Source organism: Trichomycterus rosablanca, chromosome 3 (genome assembly GCF_030014385.1).
Source record: "Trichomycterus rosablanca isolate fTriRos1 chromosome 3, fTriRos1.hap1, whole genome shotgun sequence".
NCBI classification, from domain to species: domain Eukaryota; kingdom Metazoa; phylum Chordata; class Actinopteri; order Siluriformes; family Trichomycteridae; genus Trichomycterus; species Trichomycterus rosablanca.
This window is the reverse complement of record NC_085990.1, coordinates 15,807,031-15,827,828: the sequence shown is the minus strand read 5'-3', so window position 1 is coordinate 15,827,828 and position 20,798 is coordinate 15,807,031. Positions and strand designations below refer to the sequence as shown.

The 20,798-nt window shown below is 38.7% G+C and overlaps 1 protein-coding gene across 1 annotated transcript; it reads right to left on the bottom strand.

Moving 5' to 3' along the window:
• Window positions 1–5,129: 5,129 nt before the first annotated feature.
• c3h1orf43 (chromosome 3 C1orf43 homolog) lies at window positions 5,130–14,305 on the bottom strand. The gene is made up of 7 exons (XM_062991884.1): window positions 14,109–14,305; window positions 11,659–11,760; window positions 9,471–9,579; window positions 7,989–8,042; window positions 7,664–7,830; window positions 7,483–7,541; window positions 5,130–6,065 (listed from the first exon to the last, which is right to left on the bottom strand). Exons 1-7 carry the CDS (start codon window positions 14,226–14,228, stop codon window positions 5,858–5,860), a joined length of 819 nt encoding a protein of 272 aa, XP_062847954.1. The 5' UTR covers window positions 14,229–14,305; the 3' UTR covers window positions 5,130–5,857.
• Between the last annotated feature and the right edge of the window lie 6,493 nt (window positions 14,306–20,798).

The following is a 20,798-nucleotide window of genomic DNA, read 5'->3' as shown; positions in this document are numbered from 1 at the left end:
ATTGTTTTCAGTTTATAGATACATTTTTAAAGTTTTTAAAGAAAAATGCTGGCACTGCTATTTTTTTGAACAGCCTAATATTCATTTTTCTTAACTTTCTATAAAGAATTAACACAAACTGGCTAAATGTTGTTAATGTTTTGATTTAGAATTGAAAGTGTAGTATTTTCAGTGCATTTGCATTCATGGAAATAAGTTATTATAATGATTTTGTGTTTTATTCACTTTTTAAAAATCACTGCTATTTTTTGGAACACCACTGCATGTTCCAACAGCCTTTAATTCATACATTTTTGATGGTTTTTGTTTCACATCTGACCATCTAGACAAATGATTGGGTTTTCTTCTTAACTTTACAAGCGTCAACTGTTTTATGTACTTTGTAGTAGGTGCATTCAAAGTAGGCCAAATTTGAACACTCCTGGTCAAACTTGTTGAGTAAACATGCTATACAAGCTATAACAATTTGAGCATTTAATTCACAATTATTGTTTATTTACTGACACAAGCCATTATTATTTAGTAAATAAAAAGGAATTGTGTAGTATTAGCAGTAATAAAGTACATATTTCAATCTGTTTCCCATAGAGGATGTTTTAGATAATCAATAAAACAAAACATTTGTGCATAATATTAGGTCATGCCACTGAGTTGACCAAAATTATACCTCCATGAATTAATACCCCAAGGTGCTGTAGGTACAGTGCCTTGCAAAAGTATTCAGCCCCCTTGAACTTTTCAACCTTTTGCCACATTTCAGGCTTTAAACATAAAGATATGAAATTGTAATTTTTTGTGAAGAATCAACAACAAGTGGGACACAATCGTGAAGTGGAACGAAATTTATTGGATATTTTAAACTTTTTTAGAAATAAAAAACTGAAAAGTGGGGCGTGCAATATTATTCAGCCCCCTTGCGTTAATACTTTGTAGCGCCACCTTTTGCTGCGATTACAGCTGCAAGTCGCTTGGGGTATGTCTCTATTAGTTTTGCACATCGAGATACTGAAATTTTTGCCCATTTTTCCTTGCAAAACAGCTCGAGCTCAGTGAGGTTGGATGGAGAGCGTTTGTGAACAGCAGTTTTCAGCTCTTTCCACAGATTCTCGATGGGATTCAGGTCTGGACTTTGACTTGGCCATTTTCACCTGGATAAGTTTATTTGTGAACCATTCCATTGTAGATTTTGCTTTATGTTTTGGATCCTTGTCTTGTTGGAGGATAAATCACCGTCCCAGTCTCAGGTCTTTTGCAGACTGCAACAGGTTTTCTTCCAGAATGGTCCTGTATTTGGCTCCATCCATCTTCCCATCAATTTTAACCATCTTCCCTGTCCCTGCTGAAGAAAAGCAGGCCCAAACCATGATGCTGCCACCACCATGTTTGACAGTGGGGATGGTGTGTTCAGGGTGATGAGCTGTGTTGCTTTTATGCCAAACATAACGTTTTGCGTTGTGGCCAAAAAGTTTGATTTTGGTTTCATCTGACCAGAGCACCTTCTTCCACATGCTTGGTGTGTCTCCCAGGTGACTTTTTATAGATATCTTTGAGAAATGGCTTTCTTCTTGCCACTCTTCCATAAAGGCCAGATTTGTGCAGTGTACGACTGATTGTTGTCCTATGGACAGATTCTCCCACCTCAGCTGTAGATCTCTGCAGTTCATTCAGAGTGATCATGGGCCTCTTGGCTGCATCTCTGATCAGTCTTCTCCTTGTTTGAGCTGAAAGTTTAGAGGGACGGCCGGGTCTTGGTAGATTTGCAGTGGTCTGATACTCCTTCCATTTCAATATGATCGCTTGCACAGTGCTCCTTGAGATGTTTAAAGCTTGGGAAATCTTTTTGTATCCAAATTCGGCTTTAAACTTCTCCACAACAGTATCTCGGACCTGCCTGGTGTGTTTCTTGGTCTTCATGATGCTCTCTGCGCTTTAAACAGAACTCTGAGACTATCACAGAGCAGGTGCATTTATACGGAGACTTGATTACACACAGGTGGATTCTATTTATCACCATCAGTCATTTAGGTCAACATTGGATCATTCAGAGATCCTCACTGAACTTCTGGAGTGAGTTTGCTGCACTGAAAGTAAAGGGGCTGAATAATATTGCACGCCCCACTTTTCAGGTTTTTATTTCTAAAAAAAGTTTAAAATATCCAATAAATTTCGTTCCACTTCACGATTGTGTCCCACTTGTTGTTGATTCTTCACAAAAAATTACAATTTCATATCTTTATGTTTAAAGCCTGAAATGTGGCAAAAGGTTGAAAAGTTCAAGGGGGCTGAATACTTTTGCAAGGCACTGTATATTTTTTAACTCTGCAGGTGTTTAGAAACCCACAATAATTTTATGAAAGAACTAGGTTTATTGGGCATGGAATATTTTTGCATCTGGCACCGCAGGCAGAACTCATAAAGAGTCATAAAGTTAGTAATAGCAAAGCCCACCCAATCGGAGGGTCAATATGATTGGTCAATTTTACTGTCATTTAAAATTGGTCTTTCACTGGATTATTATTTCTTGGCCCTCTATAAATCTATAGCTGAGCCATCAGTAACAGCAACTGAAGGTTGTATGTAGAACTTTCTAATTTAACACATATTCCAACACAGACTGAATAGTAAGGTATAAAAATGTATTTGCTTAGATTTGTATTTGGAGATGCTCTCGCAATTTAACAGATTTGGAACATTTCTCCAATGAAGAGTGGGCAAAGATTGCCAAATCAATATGTGCCATGATGATAGACTCCTACCCAAAAAGACTAAATGCTCTCATCAAATTAAAAGGGGCTTCAATAAAAGTATTAGCTTAAAGGTGTGCATATTTAAATATCCACATGATTATAACTAAAAGATTTCAGTTTGTTTTACAGTTAAATTGTACAGATTATAGGTCACATTAAAACTGGAAAAAAAATAAAATTATTTATCTTGGTCTTAATGCGTTGGTGCATTGTTTTTAAACATTTCAATCATTTTCTCATGACAAGCTGGAGATCCTCTGCACACCTTTGCTTCTTAAAGACTCAGCCTTTCGTGGATACTGCTTTTGAACCAAATCACGATTACAATCACCTGTTGGCATTATCTGTTTGAAATCACGTCACAATTTAGGGCCCTAAATTGCCCCTGTCCCATTTTTTAACGTGTTGCTGGCCTGAAATGCAGGAATGGAGGTATATTAACAAATGAAATAAAGAAGATCAGACAAAACATAAAAAATATATTGGCTTCAGTCTGTAATGAAATAAAAGTCTAAGTAAACATGAAACATTGCGTTTTTTATTTGTATTTTCCATACTGTCCCAACTTTTTCTGATTTGGGATTGCAGGAAAAGCAACATTTTTGTTATTGCTCACCCAAATAATTCAAATGAACAGCCAAATATGACGTCTGAGTAACGACCTTTAACTACAGTATGGAAACTCCGCCATCTAGTGGTGGAGAATGAATTTTCCATGTTCATGCCTAGAAGAATACAATTTCGGACACCCTTAAAGTGGACCTCACCATTTCTTGTCTCGTCTGTCTTCGCTCTCAGTATTGGTCGTGTCTGTCTTCATCATGTCGCGTTTGAGTGAGCCAGATAAGGAACTTTATGTTGATTTAAGTATCTGTCTAGCTTGTTTATTACACATTATTGCTTTCTGAGCTAGTTTCTAAATTACAGCTAAGCTAACTAATTACCACTGCCCACAAACTTTCGTTTTTTTTCCTGCTTTTTTGGGGGGGTCCAATATTAATTAGAAGGATCAGACCTCACAATCATCCCCGTAAATAAATTTCCCTCATGTACATTTTGAGAAATGAAGAATTTCAGTTTTTGATTTTTTCCACAACACAAAGTATGCAAACAGTCAAGGGAACTGAATACTTTCTGAATCTACTGTATTCTGCCAGAATAAAAAAATGGATTGGGATTTATCTTGTGTTTTCTTACCTGTTTAGTTGACAGATGTTTAGGTCTTAAAAAGAACCTCACCAGGTGCCCAGTTCGAAACTCGCCGTTGCCACCGGTCGGCTGGGCGCCATCTAGCGGGCATAATTGGCAGTGTATGCAGGGAGGGATGACAGGAATATGTGGGCGGGGTCTTCAAATGCTGTGTAAGGACCCTGATTGGCAGATAGAGGCGCCTGTGCAGAGTGCATGAGTGGAAAATGGTTCCGTTAAGAGCTGCACACAAGTTGGAGGGGGCGTGAGCAATAATATACCCTCCTCAGATGCAAAAAATTGGGGAACCCCAGCAGCGGAAGACAAATTGATTACACCAAAAAAACGCATTATATATATACTGTATGTGTGTGTGTGTGTGTGTGTGTGTGTGTGTGTAACTATGAGAAATGCTAAAGTTTTGGTTTTTGGAACAATGCATGACTTTTAAATAAGTTGGGACAGGAACATGTTCACCTGTTACATTTTCTTTTTACAACACTTAATAGCTGATTAAAGACTAAGGACACCAACTGATCCTGTTTTAATTTAAATTGTGCTTATTACTTTTTGTTTAGGTGTACAGCCAGTTAGGGCCACACATTTTAAAAGGGAGGTTAATACTTGTAAGCCATCATCCATGTTTCACTCATTGATAAATACAGTCTGTGGTCAAATGTATGTTGACACCTGACCATGAGCACATTCTACATCACTTTCCATAACTAAGGGCATTTTATGGATGTTCCCAGTCTTCACAAAGGTGTTTAATGAGGTTGAGTTCTGGGCTGTGTGCAGGCCACTTGAGTGTCTTGTCTTTATGGACCTTGATTTGTGCATGGAGGCAGTCATTTTTAAATTAATTTTTAATTTAATATAAATTATTTTACACACTTTTTAGCAATGGGTCTGGCTGAACAACAGGCATGATCAGTGGTGGGTCAGATAGTTGCTTTTAAACTGTGATGGATAGAAAAGCAGAACAAAGCTATCGGATTGAGCAGGTTTATGATTGGAATCACGTACGCACCGTCCTTAAATTTATAACAGCTCTAGTACAGAGCTACAAACCAAGAGTAAAATCAGAACATTCTCCTTATCCACACATCAGTTTAGGAAGTGCACTTGAAGAACTCTACATGTACAAGCGATCGTCTGGTCTCTCGTGTTAGGCTTTCATTCATCGCTTATACATTTATGGCATTTAGCAGACGCTTTTATTGAAAGCGACTTACAACTGTAACAGTATACAATGCAAGAAATTAAGGGCCTTGCACAGGGGCCCAACAGTGGCAACATGGTGGTGGTGGTGGGGCTGATCACAAGTCCAGTACCTTAACCACTGAGCCACCAGTGCCCTGATAATTGAGTACCAAATGCTACAGAAAAGTACAGTCAGTGTGTAAAGCAACCTTGTTGTTATTTAGGATAGGCATTAAAGTGACTCTTCAGAGCTTTCCCGTCTCATTTCTTGTGCCTGGACATTTCGGTCACTTTTTTGTTCAAACAGGTCATATAATCTCTTTACATCTTCAGCAGTTTCTATAGGCAGGTTTAACAGAGGAATGCTGAGAAATGGTGGCAGTGACTTTTCCAAAATACTTTGTCCAAAACACTGACCAGATTTTACCCAACAGAATTAAAACCGTCAGCTCTTTTTATGCTGTATTTCACAGAGTGGACCTTTCAGTGATGTATGCAAGATTTGGATCTTATTGGTCTGTCTGGACCTTCATACAATCATTGATTCTGTTCTGTGCTTTGTGACTGTCTTTATACTGTAAAAACCTTTGAGGTTTAATAGCTTCAGAGTCTTTAGAATCCCATTCTGAGGAGCTCACTGCACCACTCCATACCAGAAGAAATGGACTGTGGCTTCTCCGTGATTACAATACCAGTGATTGGCCAGAAGAACCTAAATCCTATAGAGTACTCTCCAGTGTGTTGTAGTTGTCCTTGAAGTTCTTGAGTTCCAAAAAGTGTTTGGGTCTCTTGCTGCGCTGACCTGAGGATGGCAGGTACGTCACCTGGATGGTGGAGGCGGAGGATGGACTGGGCGAACTGGTGAGATCTTTAGCTGCTGATTGGTGCTGCAGGTTCAGGCTGCTGGAGCTTGAATGTATCTTTACACTGAAAAGGTAGACAAGGCAGAGAAAGAAGAGGTGAGTAATTTGATTATTAATCTAACACTGATGGTAATAATAATAATAGAGCAGCGCTTCCTAACCTTTTTTTGCACCACGGACCAGACCTGGGGCGGGAGGATTTAAAATAGAAGAACTATAGAATGGAAATTCGGTGCAACGAGATGCTGCTCACACCTAGTGGTGATTACAGACACTAACACCCCAAGAGTATTGGAAATTTAATTGCTCTTGTAGCGATTAATTATTACTAATTATTTATTCTTTCTGTGTGGCCCGGTAATAAATGACCCACGGACCGCTGGTTGGGGACCACTGTAATATAGAATTTTGCAGGTGAGTAAAACTGCAGTGCTGCAAAAAAGTATTTGCTCCCCTTCCCTTTCAAAGTATTTCTTCATGTCTATTTTTTTTGCATATGTAAGGCTCTGGAACTCCAGCAAACATAATAGAGGTAATGTTAAGCAACTCCTGGTAAGAGTTATTGCAAATTGTCCTTAAAACCCACCAAAGAAGGTCTGGGTTCATATCTCCACTATTAGAAAAGACAAGGCAAAAATAGTATCCATGTCAACCAAATGGAACAAAACAATATGATGATCACCAAGCTGAAAGAGAGGTTAACTTTTTGGAAGACATGGGTCCCACTGGATCTACTGTAAACCTAACACAGCATTTCACACTTCATAAAACCTTCATACCAACAGTCAAACATGATGATGATGATGTGGGGATGCTTTGCTGCTTTAGTGCCAGATTGGCTGGCGATGATTTTTTTATTCTCATTATTCCTTGTGTCTGTGAAGGCACCATCAATCAGCCACCAGAAGTCATGATTGCACCAGTTATGAGGAATCCCCTTTGAACAACAGCCTATCGATGTTCATGTAGGCACCCAGCCTGCTGGGTGGCAGAGCTGAGTTTCAAAACGACAAGCTCTGGTGTGCTAGCGTGTGTTTTACAGTGAGCACCCTGGCTTGCAATGATTGACAGAACTTTGAATACTGCTTTCTAACAAAAGATCAAGAAAGAGAATGTCAGGCCATCAGTCTGTGATTTTATGCTCAGGGGCACTGGGTTATGCAACATGACAATTATTTAAAACACAAAACCAAATACACCTCTGAATAGCTCAAAAAATAATTGGATTTTGAAGTCACCTAGTAAAAACCTGCCTTGAAACCCAGAAAGATGCTGAGGCAGGTCCTTAAACAAGCAGTTTATGTCCAAAAGTCCTCCAGTGTAGCTAAATTAAAGCACTTTACAGCAATGTGTAAGACTGATCTATGGGTAATGATTTTTGTGAAATTGTTTAATCAAATAAACTATCACTTAAAAACTGTATTTTGCATTTACTTATGTTTTGCCCAAGTATATAAAAAAGAATAAAGACACAAACTCACATTTCAGCCAGATTACCCAGGTCTTCTCTGTATTGAAGAAATTCAGCCTCGCCAAACACCTGCCAAATAACATCAAAAAAGAACTACTGTGATGTACAAAACCTATATCAAGTTAAAGAACACAGTTAATATGTAATAACTGCCATGAGGCACTGCTATAGTGTCATAGTCTCACACATACCCCGGTGCCATGGCGGGCACTATCATAGCCCTCCAGCAAGCGGTCAATGAGGCTGCTGTGGCTACTCTTTATCAATGAGTGTGAGTTCCGCAGCTCCAGCAGCCAGTTCCTGTAGCGCCGGCCCGTCAAAGCACTGGGAGTCCGACCCAACTCAGGAGAAACAATACCTGTGTGTCAAAGAGAGACAGAAATCAGTATGAGATTAGTGATGGGTTATATTGGATACAACATAAATAGAAATGAGATCGGTTCTGGTCAAAAAGGTTTTCTTTAGTGCTTGAAGGTAATAAGCCTTCTAGAGTACGTAGTCATGCAGGGTTCTTACCAGAGTCTCTAATGGCATCCAGAGCTTGCATTCTGTACAAGTAATTATAACATCCTGCAAATACACACATCATAAAACAGATTAGAACCTGCTCGTCTTTTGCTTTTCCTGACACAAATGTCCCCAGCTGTTGCTAGTTATGGGAAACATGAACATCATCAATGTATGCAATAAGATTGCTTTAAAACAATTGATGGTTATATATGTTTACATTGTGTTTCATAATTTCTTCTATAAATATAGTAATTACTATCATTGTCATTAATCAAATGTGCTCTTATTAGCTGATTATGGCCCACTAGAGGGCGCTTTAGAGGGAGTGAAATATTGGTTATTTGGCAGGTGTTTGGCGAGGCTTACAGACCCATTTTACTAACATCTATTACTGGCATTACACAACAAGAGACATGCTATACCCCTCTGTGAGCCCTCCAACCTTGAGCAGACACCTCAACCAGCCAGCAAATTTCACATCTGCAGCAGCAATAAGGAACCCTGTCGACCTCCCTCTTTTAGGCATGGTCAGGTCAATAGCAGAGCTGACATTTACTCTGGAGAGCACGAGATCTCAGCAGTACTGGGCTAAAGCACTAGACTGCTGCACTGCCCGAGCGCCACTTATTTGATATTTAAATGCCAAACGTGGCTGTTCTCATTTGATGAAAACCGGCCTAAAATACAATGTTACGTTCTATTACTTTATTGTGAGTTTTTTGGCTGTGATAGTAAAGAACCCTAACGAATATTCAGCAATTCAAAAACAAACTTTTTTAAAATAACCACACTTGTCAGGTAACAAAAGGCAATACAGTCACTTTTGGAGTCACAACAGTAGTTACAATTTGAAGCTAGTACACATGGAAAGTTATTTGTTCTTATGAAACATAAAACGGGCCACCTAAAATGATCAAATATGGATAATATTAATATATTGGTAACTAAATAAAAAGACAACACATTTAACGTGTCATCCTAAATATAACTCCAGATGGGGAACCATATTTGCCAAAATGTATCAGATTTTTTATGGATATGATGTGTCACTTTCTCAAGGGGTAGAAGACTAGCAATTTGACAAAGCCATAGGTTAAGACAGGGAACCCGAGAAGTCTACTATAACAGTAAAATACATTTATTTGCAATAAAGGTCAACAGAGTAATAATATGCTGATTCATTATCAAAAATAGTTTCCAGTTGGTTATTAATTTCCAAAATAAATAACAGAAAGTACCACTACATTTAAAACATACAGACAAACTTTAGGCTTTTAAGGTGAATGGTTCATGATATTTCCAGATGTGCTTGCTTGTTGGCTCTGCTCTATTCTTACACACATTGACTGTACATTACTAACTATTTCAACCAGCCTGGGTTACAACCCTGAAAGTTGACTGACCATTGTGGAAACTGACTTGTATTGTACTCAGCATAAATTAATACAGAACAAATCCAATAAATTTAATAATCCAATGATTTCTTACCGTTTTGCCCCCGATATTTAAGTCTGTCATCCTCCTGTGAGAGCAAACGTGGCTCATAGCAGATGTCGTTTACTTTATACAGACGAGTATCAATCTCTTCTTTGAGCTCCTGTAAAAAGGTTTCACAAACGTGAATTCATTATTCCACACATGCACTATATTAGTGGTCTTAGAGAGACGAATAATATGTAACTAAATAATTAAATAATTATTAATTTCAGACAATAATATAAACAGTTATGCTTTTAGTATTGAATCAAAAATGTGATGGTCTATTTTTTGCATATTTTGTTCATCTATAAGGCAACATGATGGTGTATCTGGTAACTTTCATGGTTTCAAAGGTCTGGTAACAGTCTGTGAATATGTCTTCAAGATACCAAACAAATATAAGAGTTAGGATAAGGGTGAGTAACTTGGTCAGACTGCTATAGAGTGTGGTTTGGCTTACTGGCAAAGTCAAACCAGGGTGCCATCTCGTCATGATCTAAATTACATTCATAATCAGTGAAGTGACAGTACTGCATTACAAAACTATATAATTAAATACAATTAGCTGAGCCTTTACAGAAGAAAAAGTGTTTGCCACAGTACAATTGCAGACTCTGCTGTCTAGTCGAGGCACCTGCAGTTAGCAATGGATGATCTGGAGAGCTTAGCACATCTTCTTTGAACATAATGCAGCTCTCTCTAAGGGGGGCAATTAGAGACGACTAGATGAAGAGCAAATGGGGAAAGTTTTATAGAATACTGCAATTCTCTCATCAAACTGGAAAATTCATAACGGCTCATATGCTTTTATTTGGATGACACTATGCTTCAGACTCACAAGCATAGTGTCTTCAATGTCTTTTGACATTTTGTTAAACTGTAAAATGACGGTAAACAGTCTATAACAGTCTATTCCCAGATCAGACCATCTGATAATGTAAGAAGCCTTGGTGTTGTCCTGGATAACCAGCTGACCTTCTCTTCTCCTGTAGCCAACATGACAAGTTTGTGCCGGTTCCTCTACAACATCAGGAAGATTCGGCCATTTCTCTCCATGGAAGCTACTCAGATTCTTGTGCAGTCACTTGTAATCTCACAGTTGGACTACTGCAACTCCCTCCTGGCAGGTCCATGTCCACTATTAAACCCCTGCAGCTCATTCAAAATGCAGCTGCTCGCCTGGTTTTTAACCAACCTAAACACTGCCACATCACCCCACTGCTGCGTTCTCTTCACAGGCTTCCTGTAGCTGCACGCATTCAGTTTAAAACACTGATGCTCGCCTACAAAGCCAAAAATGGACCAGCCCCAAGCTACCTTCGTGGTCTAATCAAACCCTGCTTTGTACCACGCAACCTCCAAGCCTCTAGTCTTGCTCGACTTGATCCTCCACCCAGGACTCAAGGAAGACAAGCATCAAGACTCTTCTCTGTACTTGCACCCAAGTGGTGGAATGAACTTCCTCTGTCTGTCCGAACATCTGAGTCTCTTGCTGTCTTAAAAAAACGATTAAAAACCCACCTCTTTACTAAACACTTAAGCTGACTTGTACTTACTTACTAATGCTCTTATTAATTTCTTGCAAAAAAAAACAAAAACAAAAAAAACAACATTTTAGCACTTTAACAGGGTTTTAGCAGATTTGTGTTCTTGGACTGTTTACTTAAACTAGAGTAAGGTAATGTTTACTATAGAAGCACTTAAGTCGCTCTGGATAAGAGCATCAGCTAAATGCCGAAAATGTATAAAAATTTATTTTACTACTACTTAATTTCTGTAAGCATTTAAAATGTTGTTTGGTAATAGATTTTGTGTTGAGTTTAAGGTAATGTATTAAATCCCATAATAAGAATCAGAATCAGGCTTAATTGGCCAATTATGCTCACACATACAAGAAATTTGTTTTTGGTTACACAGATGCTTGCAGTGCATATGGGTACAATAATTGCAGTTAACTAGCCAATAAGCACAAACTTGTGTTCATAAATTGATGGTCACTAAACTGGATCCTTTCTCCCAGCAAGATGTAGCTTTAATCTGGTACTTACTACAAACGATACAGACTATCATCTGTTTAGCAATTTCCCATTAATTTAAATCTATTCGGATATATCCTTTGTAAAGCACATTTTGATAATCACTGTAATGTTTTCTGTTGAATTAAGGCAACAATAATACTTGAACATGCATTATTTACCTTTGGGGCATTGTGACCCAGTGGAACATGAGGTCCTCTGCGGGATTTCATAGCAAAACGCACGATCTGTCTCTTCACAAAAATAAACAGCAACACAAACACCTACAGTAAAATGAAATAAAATTAAGATTTTGACTATTTATAAAGTCAAACAATAACAAAAACACTTTCATTTGAAAAATATTTGTCTTGTCACAGTATTTTTTCCTGTAGCTAATTTTAGTACTATATGGACTCCTGTAACTTGTCCGATTTTAAACCAATTAAGGAAGCTCGAGTGGCACTGAGGTCTATAACGTTGGCCAACCACTGCTGAGATCCTGGTTTAAATCTCTGTGGTGCTACCAGCTGGCCAGGCATCTACACAGAAATAATTGGCTATGTCTGTTGGGACGAAGCCCTGCAATAAATTGGCAATGGGACATTGTCTCTTGCCCAGTGTTTTTAGTGAAACTGAACCGGTCACGACCATGATCAGAATAAAACGGTTAATAATGCTGGATCAGTACTGGAATGGGTATGAAATATTCACCTGTAGGATCCATTGACATAATTATTGCTTTAAACTAATGTCTGATAGTGGCTGACATTTAGGGCACTATGAAATGTATTTTATTTTTCATTTTATTTTTACAAAACAATATGAGATATTTCTTGCAGCTATTATACCAGTGCTGCTCAGTCTCAAACTTAACCTCAGTACACACATGGACACATAAACTGTGCCCCTCTACACCCCTTTCCCTCTAGCATATTCTTAGCAAGCTGCTGATGTCTGGTTTTAGGGTAAAGGGACCGGTTTTTTATCTGCCTGTCCGCAGTCTGGCGCAATGCCTGCTTGTAATGATCATAATGAATTGACCTGTCACTGGCTTTAAGCCATGTCAAATGAAGTGACTTGTATTTCATTGGTTTAAAGCCACCACTTTCCGTGAGGACATCCACCACTGTATTGTGGAACATCCAGCCCTGAAATGCTAGTTAATTACGAAGTTTTAATAACTGTTCACACTGTCAACATGCCAAAACAAAAAACAACATACAGCTCTGAGTGGTCGGCTCACCACCCTTTCGTACTGAGTAGGCAAGATGAATTTCATGCTTTTTGTACTAAAGTATTATAAGTAGACTATTTTATTTTTTATCTATTATTATGGCAAATTTGTAGTTCATTTGGTTGCATCACAATTTTATTAATTGGGGTTTTATTTAAGTGTTCTGTAGACACTATTCTGACTACCCACTGTCATGTCCTCCTTTTTGGAGGCCTGATGCCCTCTCTTTTAGGGTTATGGAATAGACTAGAATACAATAGATGGCCTTTATTTGTCATACACTGATCAGCCATAACATTACACCCACCTCCTTGTTTCTACACTCACTGTCCATTTACTCCGCTCCACTTACCATATAGAAGCACTTTGTAGTTCTACAATTACTGACTGTAGTCTATCTGTTTCTCTGCATGCTTTGTTAGCCCCCTTTCATGCTGTTCTTCAATGGTCAGGACTCTCCGAGGAACACTACAGAGTAGGTATTATTGGGTGGTGGATCATTCTCAGCACTGCAGTGACACTGACATGGTGGTGGTGTGTTAGTGTGTGTTGTGCTGGTATGAGTGGATAAGACACAGCAATGCTGATGGAGTTTTTAAACACCTCACTGTCCCTGCTGGCCAACAGCGCCCCGTGGGCAGCGTCCTGTGACCACTGTCGAAAGTCTAGAAAATGACCGGCTCAAACAGCAGCAATAGATGTGCAATCATCTCTGACTTTACATTTACAAGGTGGACAAACTAGGTAGGAGTGTCTAATAGTGTGGACAGTGAGTGGACACGGTATTTAAAAACTCCAGCAGCGCTGCTGTGTCTGATCTACTCACACTAACACACCACCACCATGTCATTGTCACTGCAGTGCTGAGAATGATCCACCACCTAAATAATACCTGATCTGTGGTGGTACTGACCATTGAAGAACAGGGTGAAAGCAGGCTAGAAACGTATGTAGAGAAATAGATGGACTACAGTCAGTAATTGTAGAACTACAATGTGCTTCTATATGGTAAGTGGAGCTGACAAAATGGATAGTGTGTGTACAAACCAGGAGGTGGTTTTAATGTTATGGTTGATATATACATATACAATTGTACAGTACAATTAAATTCTTTCTTCGCATATTCCAGCTTGTAGTGTGCGGAATACCGTGACCTGACTAACCTGAGTTTAAACATCTGACGTGAATGCTAAATGCTAGCTGTCCGAGTGAAACTTCGACCTCACATAGCTGCTTTATTTTTCTTAGTCCTGCAGCACAATTATATTAATTACGTTGTTATGTTAATTTGCGGATTAGCTAAATATCGATGAGAGTGTATTTTGTATTATTTAGTACATGCGTAACGTGAAAACAGAAGCTAATAGCCTGCCAGCTAACTAGCTACTTTCTTACCAGAGTTCCGTAGGCCATAACCAGCACTACATTCACCCCCGAAAGGGGAGGATCCTTCGGCATTCTCGCAAAAATGGTCCCAGTGGTGACTTTATCAACTTGTTGAAATGGTAAAATCATCTATTTTTAATAATAATCGCGGTTAAAGTTCATGAAGATGTAACGGCAGCAGCGCTACTTCACTGTTGACAAACAGCGAGATTCCGGTCACGTGACCTTCTACAGCCGCTTCAACATCAGATTCAATTCATTCCGCCACCTACAGTACTGGAATGTAAATATTAAAATTTTTATTGTTATTATTTTGCACTGTTTTTATTAATATTTTATTCTATTTTATAATTTTGCACATGTAACTGTTTTGTATATATTTGTTCTTTCTTATTTTTATTTTTTTTAAATATTTCTCTGTAACTTGCTTTGGCAATACGAATGTCCTTATTTGTCATGCCAATAAAGCTTCTTTTAAGTTTTGAGTTTGAGTTGAGTGTAATGTTGGATTCTAGTGTTCTAATGTTGGATTGTAACGTCATGTTTTACACACTTTGGTTACATGCATGACACAGACATCCCAAGTTGCAAAAACTCATTTCAAGGAGGTACCCCCGGACCAGGACCTCAACCTTGACCCCGACCCCCCAAGCCCACCCCCCCCAAAAAAGCTAAAAAACCTCTCGCACACACCAAAGGATATGGGTGATAACAGAACTTTTAGGAGCTGCTAACTGAGCTACTAAGCTAACTACTAAGCGTCACAAACACATTAATGTGTACTACATAGTGCACTAGATAGTGTGAAAGATAATAGATTTATGTTCCCTACATAGTGCACTAGATTGTATATTAGAAAAGAATTTATGTTCCATACTTAGTGCACTAGATAGTGTACTAGATAATAGACTTATGTTTCTTACATAATGCTTTAGGTAGCGTATTAGTAAACGGATTTAGGTTCCCTACATAGTGCACTAAATTGTATATCAGATAACGGATTTATGTTCCCTACATAGTGCACTAGATAGTGTATTAGATAACGCATTCATGTTCACTACATAGTGCATTAAATAGTGTATTAGATAACGCATTCATGTTCACTACATAGTGCACTAGATAGTGTATTAGATAACGCATTCATGTTCACTACATAGTGCACTAGAAAGTATAACTAGATGATGATTTGTGTTCCTTACATAGTGCACTAGATAGTGTACTACATAATTAATTATGTTCCCTACATAGTGCAGTAAATTGTATATCAGATAACGGATTTATGTTCCCTACATAGTGCACTAGACAGTATATTAGACAATTGATTTATGTTCCCTACACAGTGCGCTAGATTGTATATCAGATAACGGATTTAATACGTGATCGGGGAATAAAGTCTGTGTCGCCTGCGTGCACGTGTGTGTGCGCTCTTGGCCGCTCGTTCTAGATTCCGGGAGATTTTATCTGACTTGCGGGCATCAGGGAGCCGCTATGTATATGCGGGAGACTCCCGGAACTTCCGGGAGACTTGGGATGTCTGATGACAGGACAGGTAGTTACTCGTTACGCAAGATTCATCAGTTCATTAGTTTCATGTCAAACACAATCATAGACAATTTTGTATCTCAGTTCACCTCACTTGCATGTTTTTGGACTGTGGGAGGAAACCCACACAGACACAGGGAGAACATGCAAACTCCACACAGAAAGGACCCGGACCACTGCACCTAGGATAAAATCCTTGCTGTGAGGCGACAGTGCTAGCCACTGAGCCACTGTGCCGCCCAGATTATAGTGCTAACCTACTAGATACTCTGTTCATTCATTCCTTCATTCATTTATTCATTTGCATAGCCATGGCAGAAATCTGGACAGGAAATCAATCCATCAAATCCTCACTGTTTTACCCACACACAGAAGCAATTTAGAATGAATGAATGAACACCTTTATTGTCATTGTATATAAAACACAACAAAAAATGTCTATGCAAACAAGAGCATACACTGTCACATACACACTAAAACAGTGAAGTACATACAACAGTTCAGTCCTCAAAATAATAAAAAGATGGGTGTAAAAAAAGTATATATTTATTGATTACACAAGATTCACTAGTTCAGTTCAAGTTTAATGTTAAACACAGTCATGGACAATTTAGTATCTCTAGTTCACCTCACTTGCATGTCTTTGGACTGTGGGAGGAAACCGGAGCACCCGGAGGAAACCCACACCGACACGGGGAGAACCTGCATACTCCACACAGAAAGGACCCAGACCGCCACACCTGGGTATCAAACCCAGGACCTTCTTGCTGTGAGGCGATAGTGCTACCCACTGAGCCACGGTGCCGCCCTGTACGTAGAAGAAGTCTATAAAAAGTATATAAAACTTGTATATGTGCTATAGGTTTTACAGACAGTAGTGGTATTGCACTAAATGCTTAACTAATAATACTGCCAACAGATTACACTAATTAAATGTTTCACTAATGATACTGCTAACAGAAACTATTTGAGCAGCCAATCAACCTTATGCAGGGTTTTGGGAGGTTGGGAGAAGCCACATTTGGGTGATCTTTTGCAGCTTTTATTTCTAGATTCACTTCTGGAATCGAGAATGGCTTTTGCTGTACTTTAGTGCATGATGGGTTCTACTCTTGACCCTATATAAGATATATGGTGGCCTAGTGGGTAGAGCTTTGGGCTATCAACTGAAAGGTTGAAAGTTCAAATCCCAGCTCTGCCATGCAGCCACTGTTGGGCCCTTGAGCAAGGTCCTTAAACCTCTCTGCTCCAGGGATGCTGTAAAATGGCTGACCCTGTGCTCTGACCCCAGCTTCAAAACAAGCTGGGATATGCGAAGAATGAATTTCATTGTACTGTAAACGTGTACATGTATATATGACAAGTAAAGGCATTCTATTCTATCTATCTTCTATATATATTTTATTAATGAATGAATGAATTCATGTATTCACTAATTTAATCCATTTATTTATTCTTCAGGGTGGCACGGTGGCTAAGAGGGTAGGACTGTCGCCTCACAGCAAGAAGGTCCTGGGTTAGATCCCCAGGTGGGGCAGTCTGGGTCCTTTCTGTGTGGAGTTTAAATGTTCTCCCTGTGTTTGCGTGGGCTTCCTCCTACAGTCCAAAGACATGTAAGTGAGGTGAATTGGAGATACAAAATTGTCCATGACTGTGTTTGACATTAAACTTGAACTGATGAATCTTGTGTAACAAGTAACTACCGTTACTGTCATTAATGTATCCAAAGTGTGTAAAACAATAAATAAATATTTATTCTTCTTCATTAACTGTTTTTCCTGGTAATGTTAGCAGTGATTTCAGAGCTTACTTTAACATTGGCCTAAGCAGAAATATTTAACATTTTTATGCAATACAGTGAGCTGTTGCCCTGTAAAAAATGGGTTTACTTTTATTTAAAACAAAAACGAACAAAAACCCATCTCATAACTTTAAATGCACCCATTTAGGCTGCTGCAATGAATTTCTTGGGGGATTTACTGTCAACTTAAACTGCTCAAGTGTGCAGTGCACCTTATTGTGAGCACAGTTTTGTTTTCTTAAAACCTCAAACCAACTTCCGTTCTGTTCACAGAGACGTTAAATGTAAAATAGAAGGTGTGTGAGCCAGGAACAAAGCAGCAGTTGAGCTAACTATGAGGCAACACCGCTGGCATTTCGGGTTCCAGGCTTTTAACAAAGGAAAGCTGTGAAGAGGATGTAAGTTTTGTAATCACTATAGTCAGCATGTCTTAGTTTGTACATTTTTAAATGTAAAATATCACCATCTCTGTCTCTTTTATTTTCTTCACCCTTCTGTCTTTTTCTGTTTGCAGATGCTACTGCAGAACCTACTGCAGTTTGCAAATGCAGGAAGTAGATATAAAGGTTTTCACCAAGCCCCTAACAACCTTACAATATTAAAATGTTTTTAATGCTAACATTATATTATAGCTAGAATGTATAATATAAAATTATCGCTTTCATGTTATATAATAAACAGTCAGATTTAGAGTTATTACCGTTGGAAGGCTGTGATTGTGATTGACCATTTTTATATTGGTATACAATAAGATTGCACTTGTGTATTTTACAGTTATATTTAAGAGGTAGAAATAACCAGCTGGATGGCATAACTGATTCAGACCTATAATCAAGGGAAATTTATTCTAGGAAACTTCCATTTCAAAATATTTTATTAGGAAATCAGTGTGTCATAATTATTAACACATGGCTATTAATTATTGAAACAGTTGTCTCAGAGTTAGTGGTACTAGTGAAATAGGTAAAAATGTGGTTTCTGGCTATGTAAAGGTGGTTTAATGGCTCAAGCTCACTCTGAAAGTCTGAGAGAACTGTAATTAATGTATTTGTTTTTCATTTTTATTTTATTTTTTTGAGGTCAGGCACTGATGTTAGAAAAGAAACCCTGACTTGCAATCCAAGTATCTTTTATCCCAGTTCAGTTGGGTTCCACTCATCCACTCATACCAGCAAAACACCACCACCGTGTCAGTGTAACTGCAGTGCTGAGAATGATCCACCACCAAAATAATACCTACTCTGTAGTGGTTCTGAGAGAGTCCTGACCATTGAAGAACAGCATGAAAAAGGGCTTATAAAGCTCCCAGAGAAACAGATCGACTACAGTCAGTAATTGTAGAACTACAAACTGCTGCTATATGGTAAGTGGAGCTGATAAAATGGACAGTGAGTGTAGAAACAAGGAGGCTGATATATAACCTTTACTTAGTATTACAGGCTGTGGTTATAAACTGTGTTGTTGTAGTTTAGCTTTTGTTCAGCTTTAGTGTGGTTTAGATTTCTAGTTTTAGTTGCCTTTGTTTAATTTAAGGTGCCAAAAGTATTTCGACACCCATTCTAATTCTAGAGTTTAGTGTTTCAGCAACACATTGCTAATAGCAGTATAAAATTAATCAAATAAAATAAACCATGTGTTTACCTTTGTGGTAGCAGTTAAGAAAAGGCCCATTCCTGTTCTGGCATGACTACGCACAAGGCATTGCACAAATAGCACCTTAGGGATGAGCCACAAATGACTTATTTGACAGAATGTGCACAAATTCATGTTACCACACTTAAATATCTTGCAAAATGTAGTCCTAAAAGTGTAGATGCTGTTAATAGTTGCACAAGAGGGACTAACCAGCTGATGGTCAGGTGTCCACATTCATTTGACCATATATGTCATAAATATTTTACCTGTTGGAAAAAATGTGTTGGCAATATAAAATGTCAATCGTCTTGTTATGCAATCCACCCACGTCAAGTCAGGTGTTTTACTTTCATGCAGCAAAAATAGAAACTGGGCGAAACAGGAAGATTGTTGGATAACACCCAATTGATCAGCACTGTTTGAAAACAGAGCCCTATGGCTGTCTGGTGTGTTTTCTAAACAGTCAAAATTTACAGTTTTACAAAAGTCAAAAGTTTACATACACTTTAGGGAACAGGCAGTTACCTGTTCTGTGACTGTGTGGTTGAAACCGGATTCTTTTTTTCAACACATTCTTTCATAAGCAACCCCCCCTTTATGACAGAATGTGCAGGTGTATGTTACAGATTTGCATACAGCAAGCTAAATTATTAATTTGGTGGTGTAGAAAGTTGTAAAATGACATTTACCTTGGTGTCATGGCCTCTGATCATGATTGACTACAGAAAAAAAAAAACCGTAATGGTCACCTCATGCTGAGAGGGTATTATCCAAACACCACCAATGAGTCTCCAAAATGGATTACTTTGTTAAGTTAATTGAACATAGCTTTACATAGCCAAAAAGGAGTCCTTGCTGTTGTTATCTTTGTGCATGTAATCACCAACAAACTTCAGTTAAAACCTAATGTGCTGCCGATCAGGTGGCGCAGTGGTAAAAACACACGCTGGAACCAGAGCTGGGATCTCGAATACATCGTATCGAATCTCAGCTCTGCCTTGCCAGCTGAGGCTGAGCGGCCACATGAACAACGATTGGCCTGTTGTTCATATGGGCGGGACTAAGCCGGATAGGGTCTCTCTCTCTCATGACTGGTGCAATTACGACCTCTGCTGGCTGATTGATGGCGCCTGTACAGAGATGAGAAAAGAGTGCTCTCAGGGTGTGTCCCTCCGTACACGCAGTTAGGCTGCACTGCACTCGTCAAAGTGTAGGTGATAAGATGCATAAGGCATGCTGCCCACGTGTCAGAGGGGGCGTGGGTTAGCTTCGTTCTCCTCAATGAGAGCGGAGATCGGCATCGGTGGAGAGGAAGCATGATGCAATGTGGCAATTGGACGCTCTAAAAAGGGAGAAAAAGCATAAAAAAAAAACAACTTAATGTGCTAATAATGGAGAATATGTTTCCCAACCTCTAGTGTCATGCTAATTCTTTTTTCTTTAGTTTAACTGTGTCCATTTTTATTTTGGATGAGTCATATTGGGGCTCGACCAGTTTGCATGCTTCAAGTATTTTGTGCAGTTGATTGTCTTGATACTTAATATTTCTATTCATGTATGTCACCACAAGATTCCAAGCATAAAACAATAAATCTAAAGTAGTGAGTCACTAAGAAAGCAAGTCAGCAATGCTGCCATAAATAAGGTGTGTCAGCCAGCCTTCTCTGGTTTTGGAGAGTAAATTGTCATTGGTAATATCCATTCTATTGCCTGCTATTTGC

Bases quoted from the DNA above. Each gene is read 5' to 3' on its own strand.
- c3h1orf43 (XM_062991884.1), bottom strand. From the start codon at position 14,228: ATGATTTTACCATTTCAACAAGTTGATAAAGTCACCACTGGGACCATT. The intron at 11,761-14,108 runs GTAAGAAAGTAG...ATTTTACTGTAG, and splicing joins TTATGGCCTACGGAACTCTG to GTGTTTGTGTTGCTGTTTAT. The intron at 6,066-7,482 runs GTGAGTTTGTGT...CTACCTTTTCAG, and splicing joins CTGGGTAATCTGGCTGAAAT to TGTAAAGATACATTCAAGCT.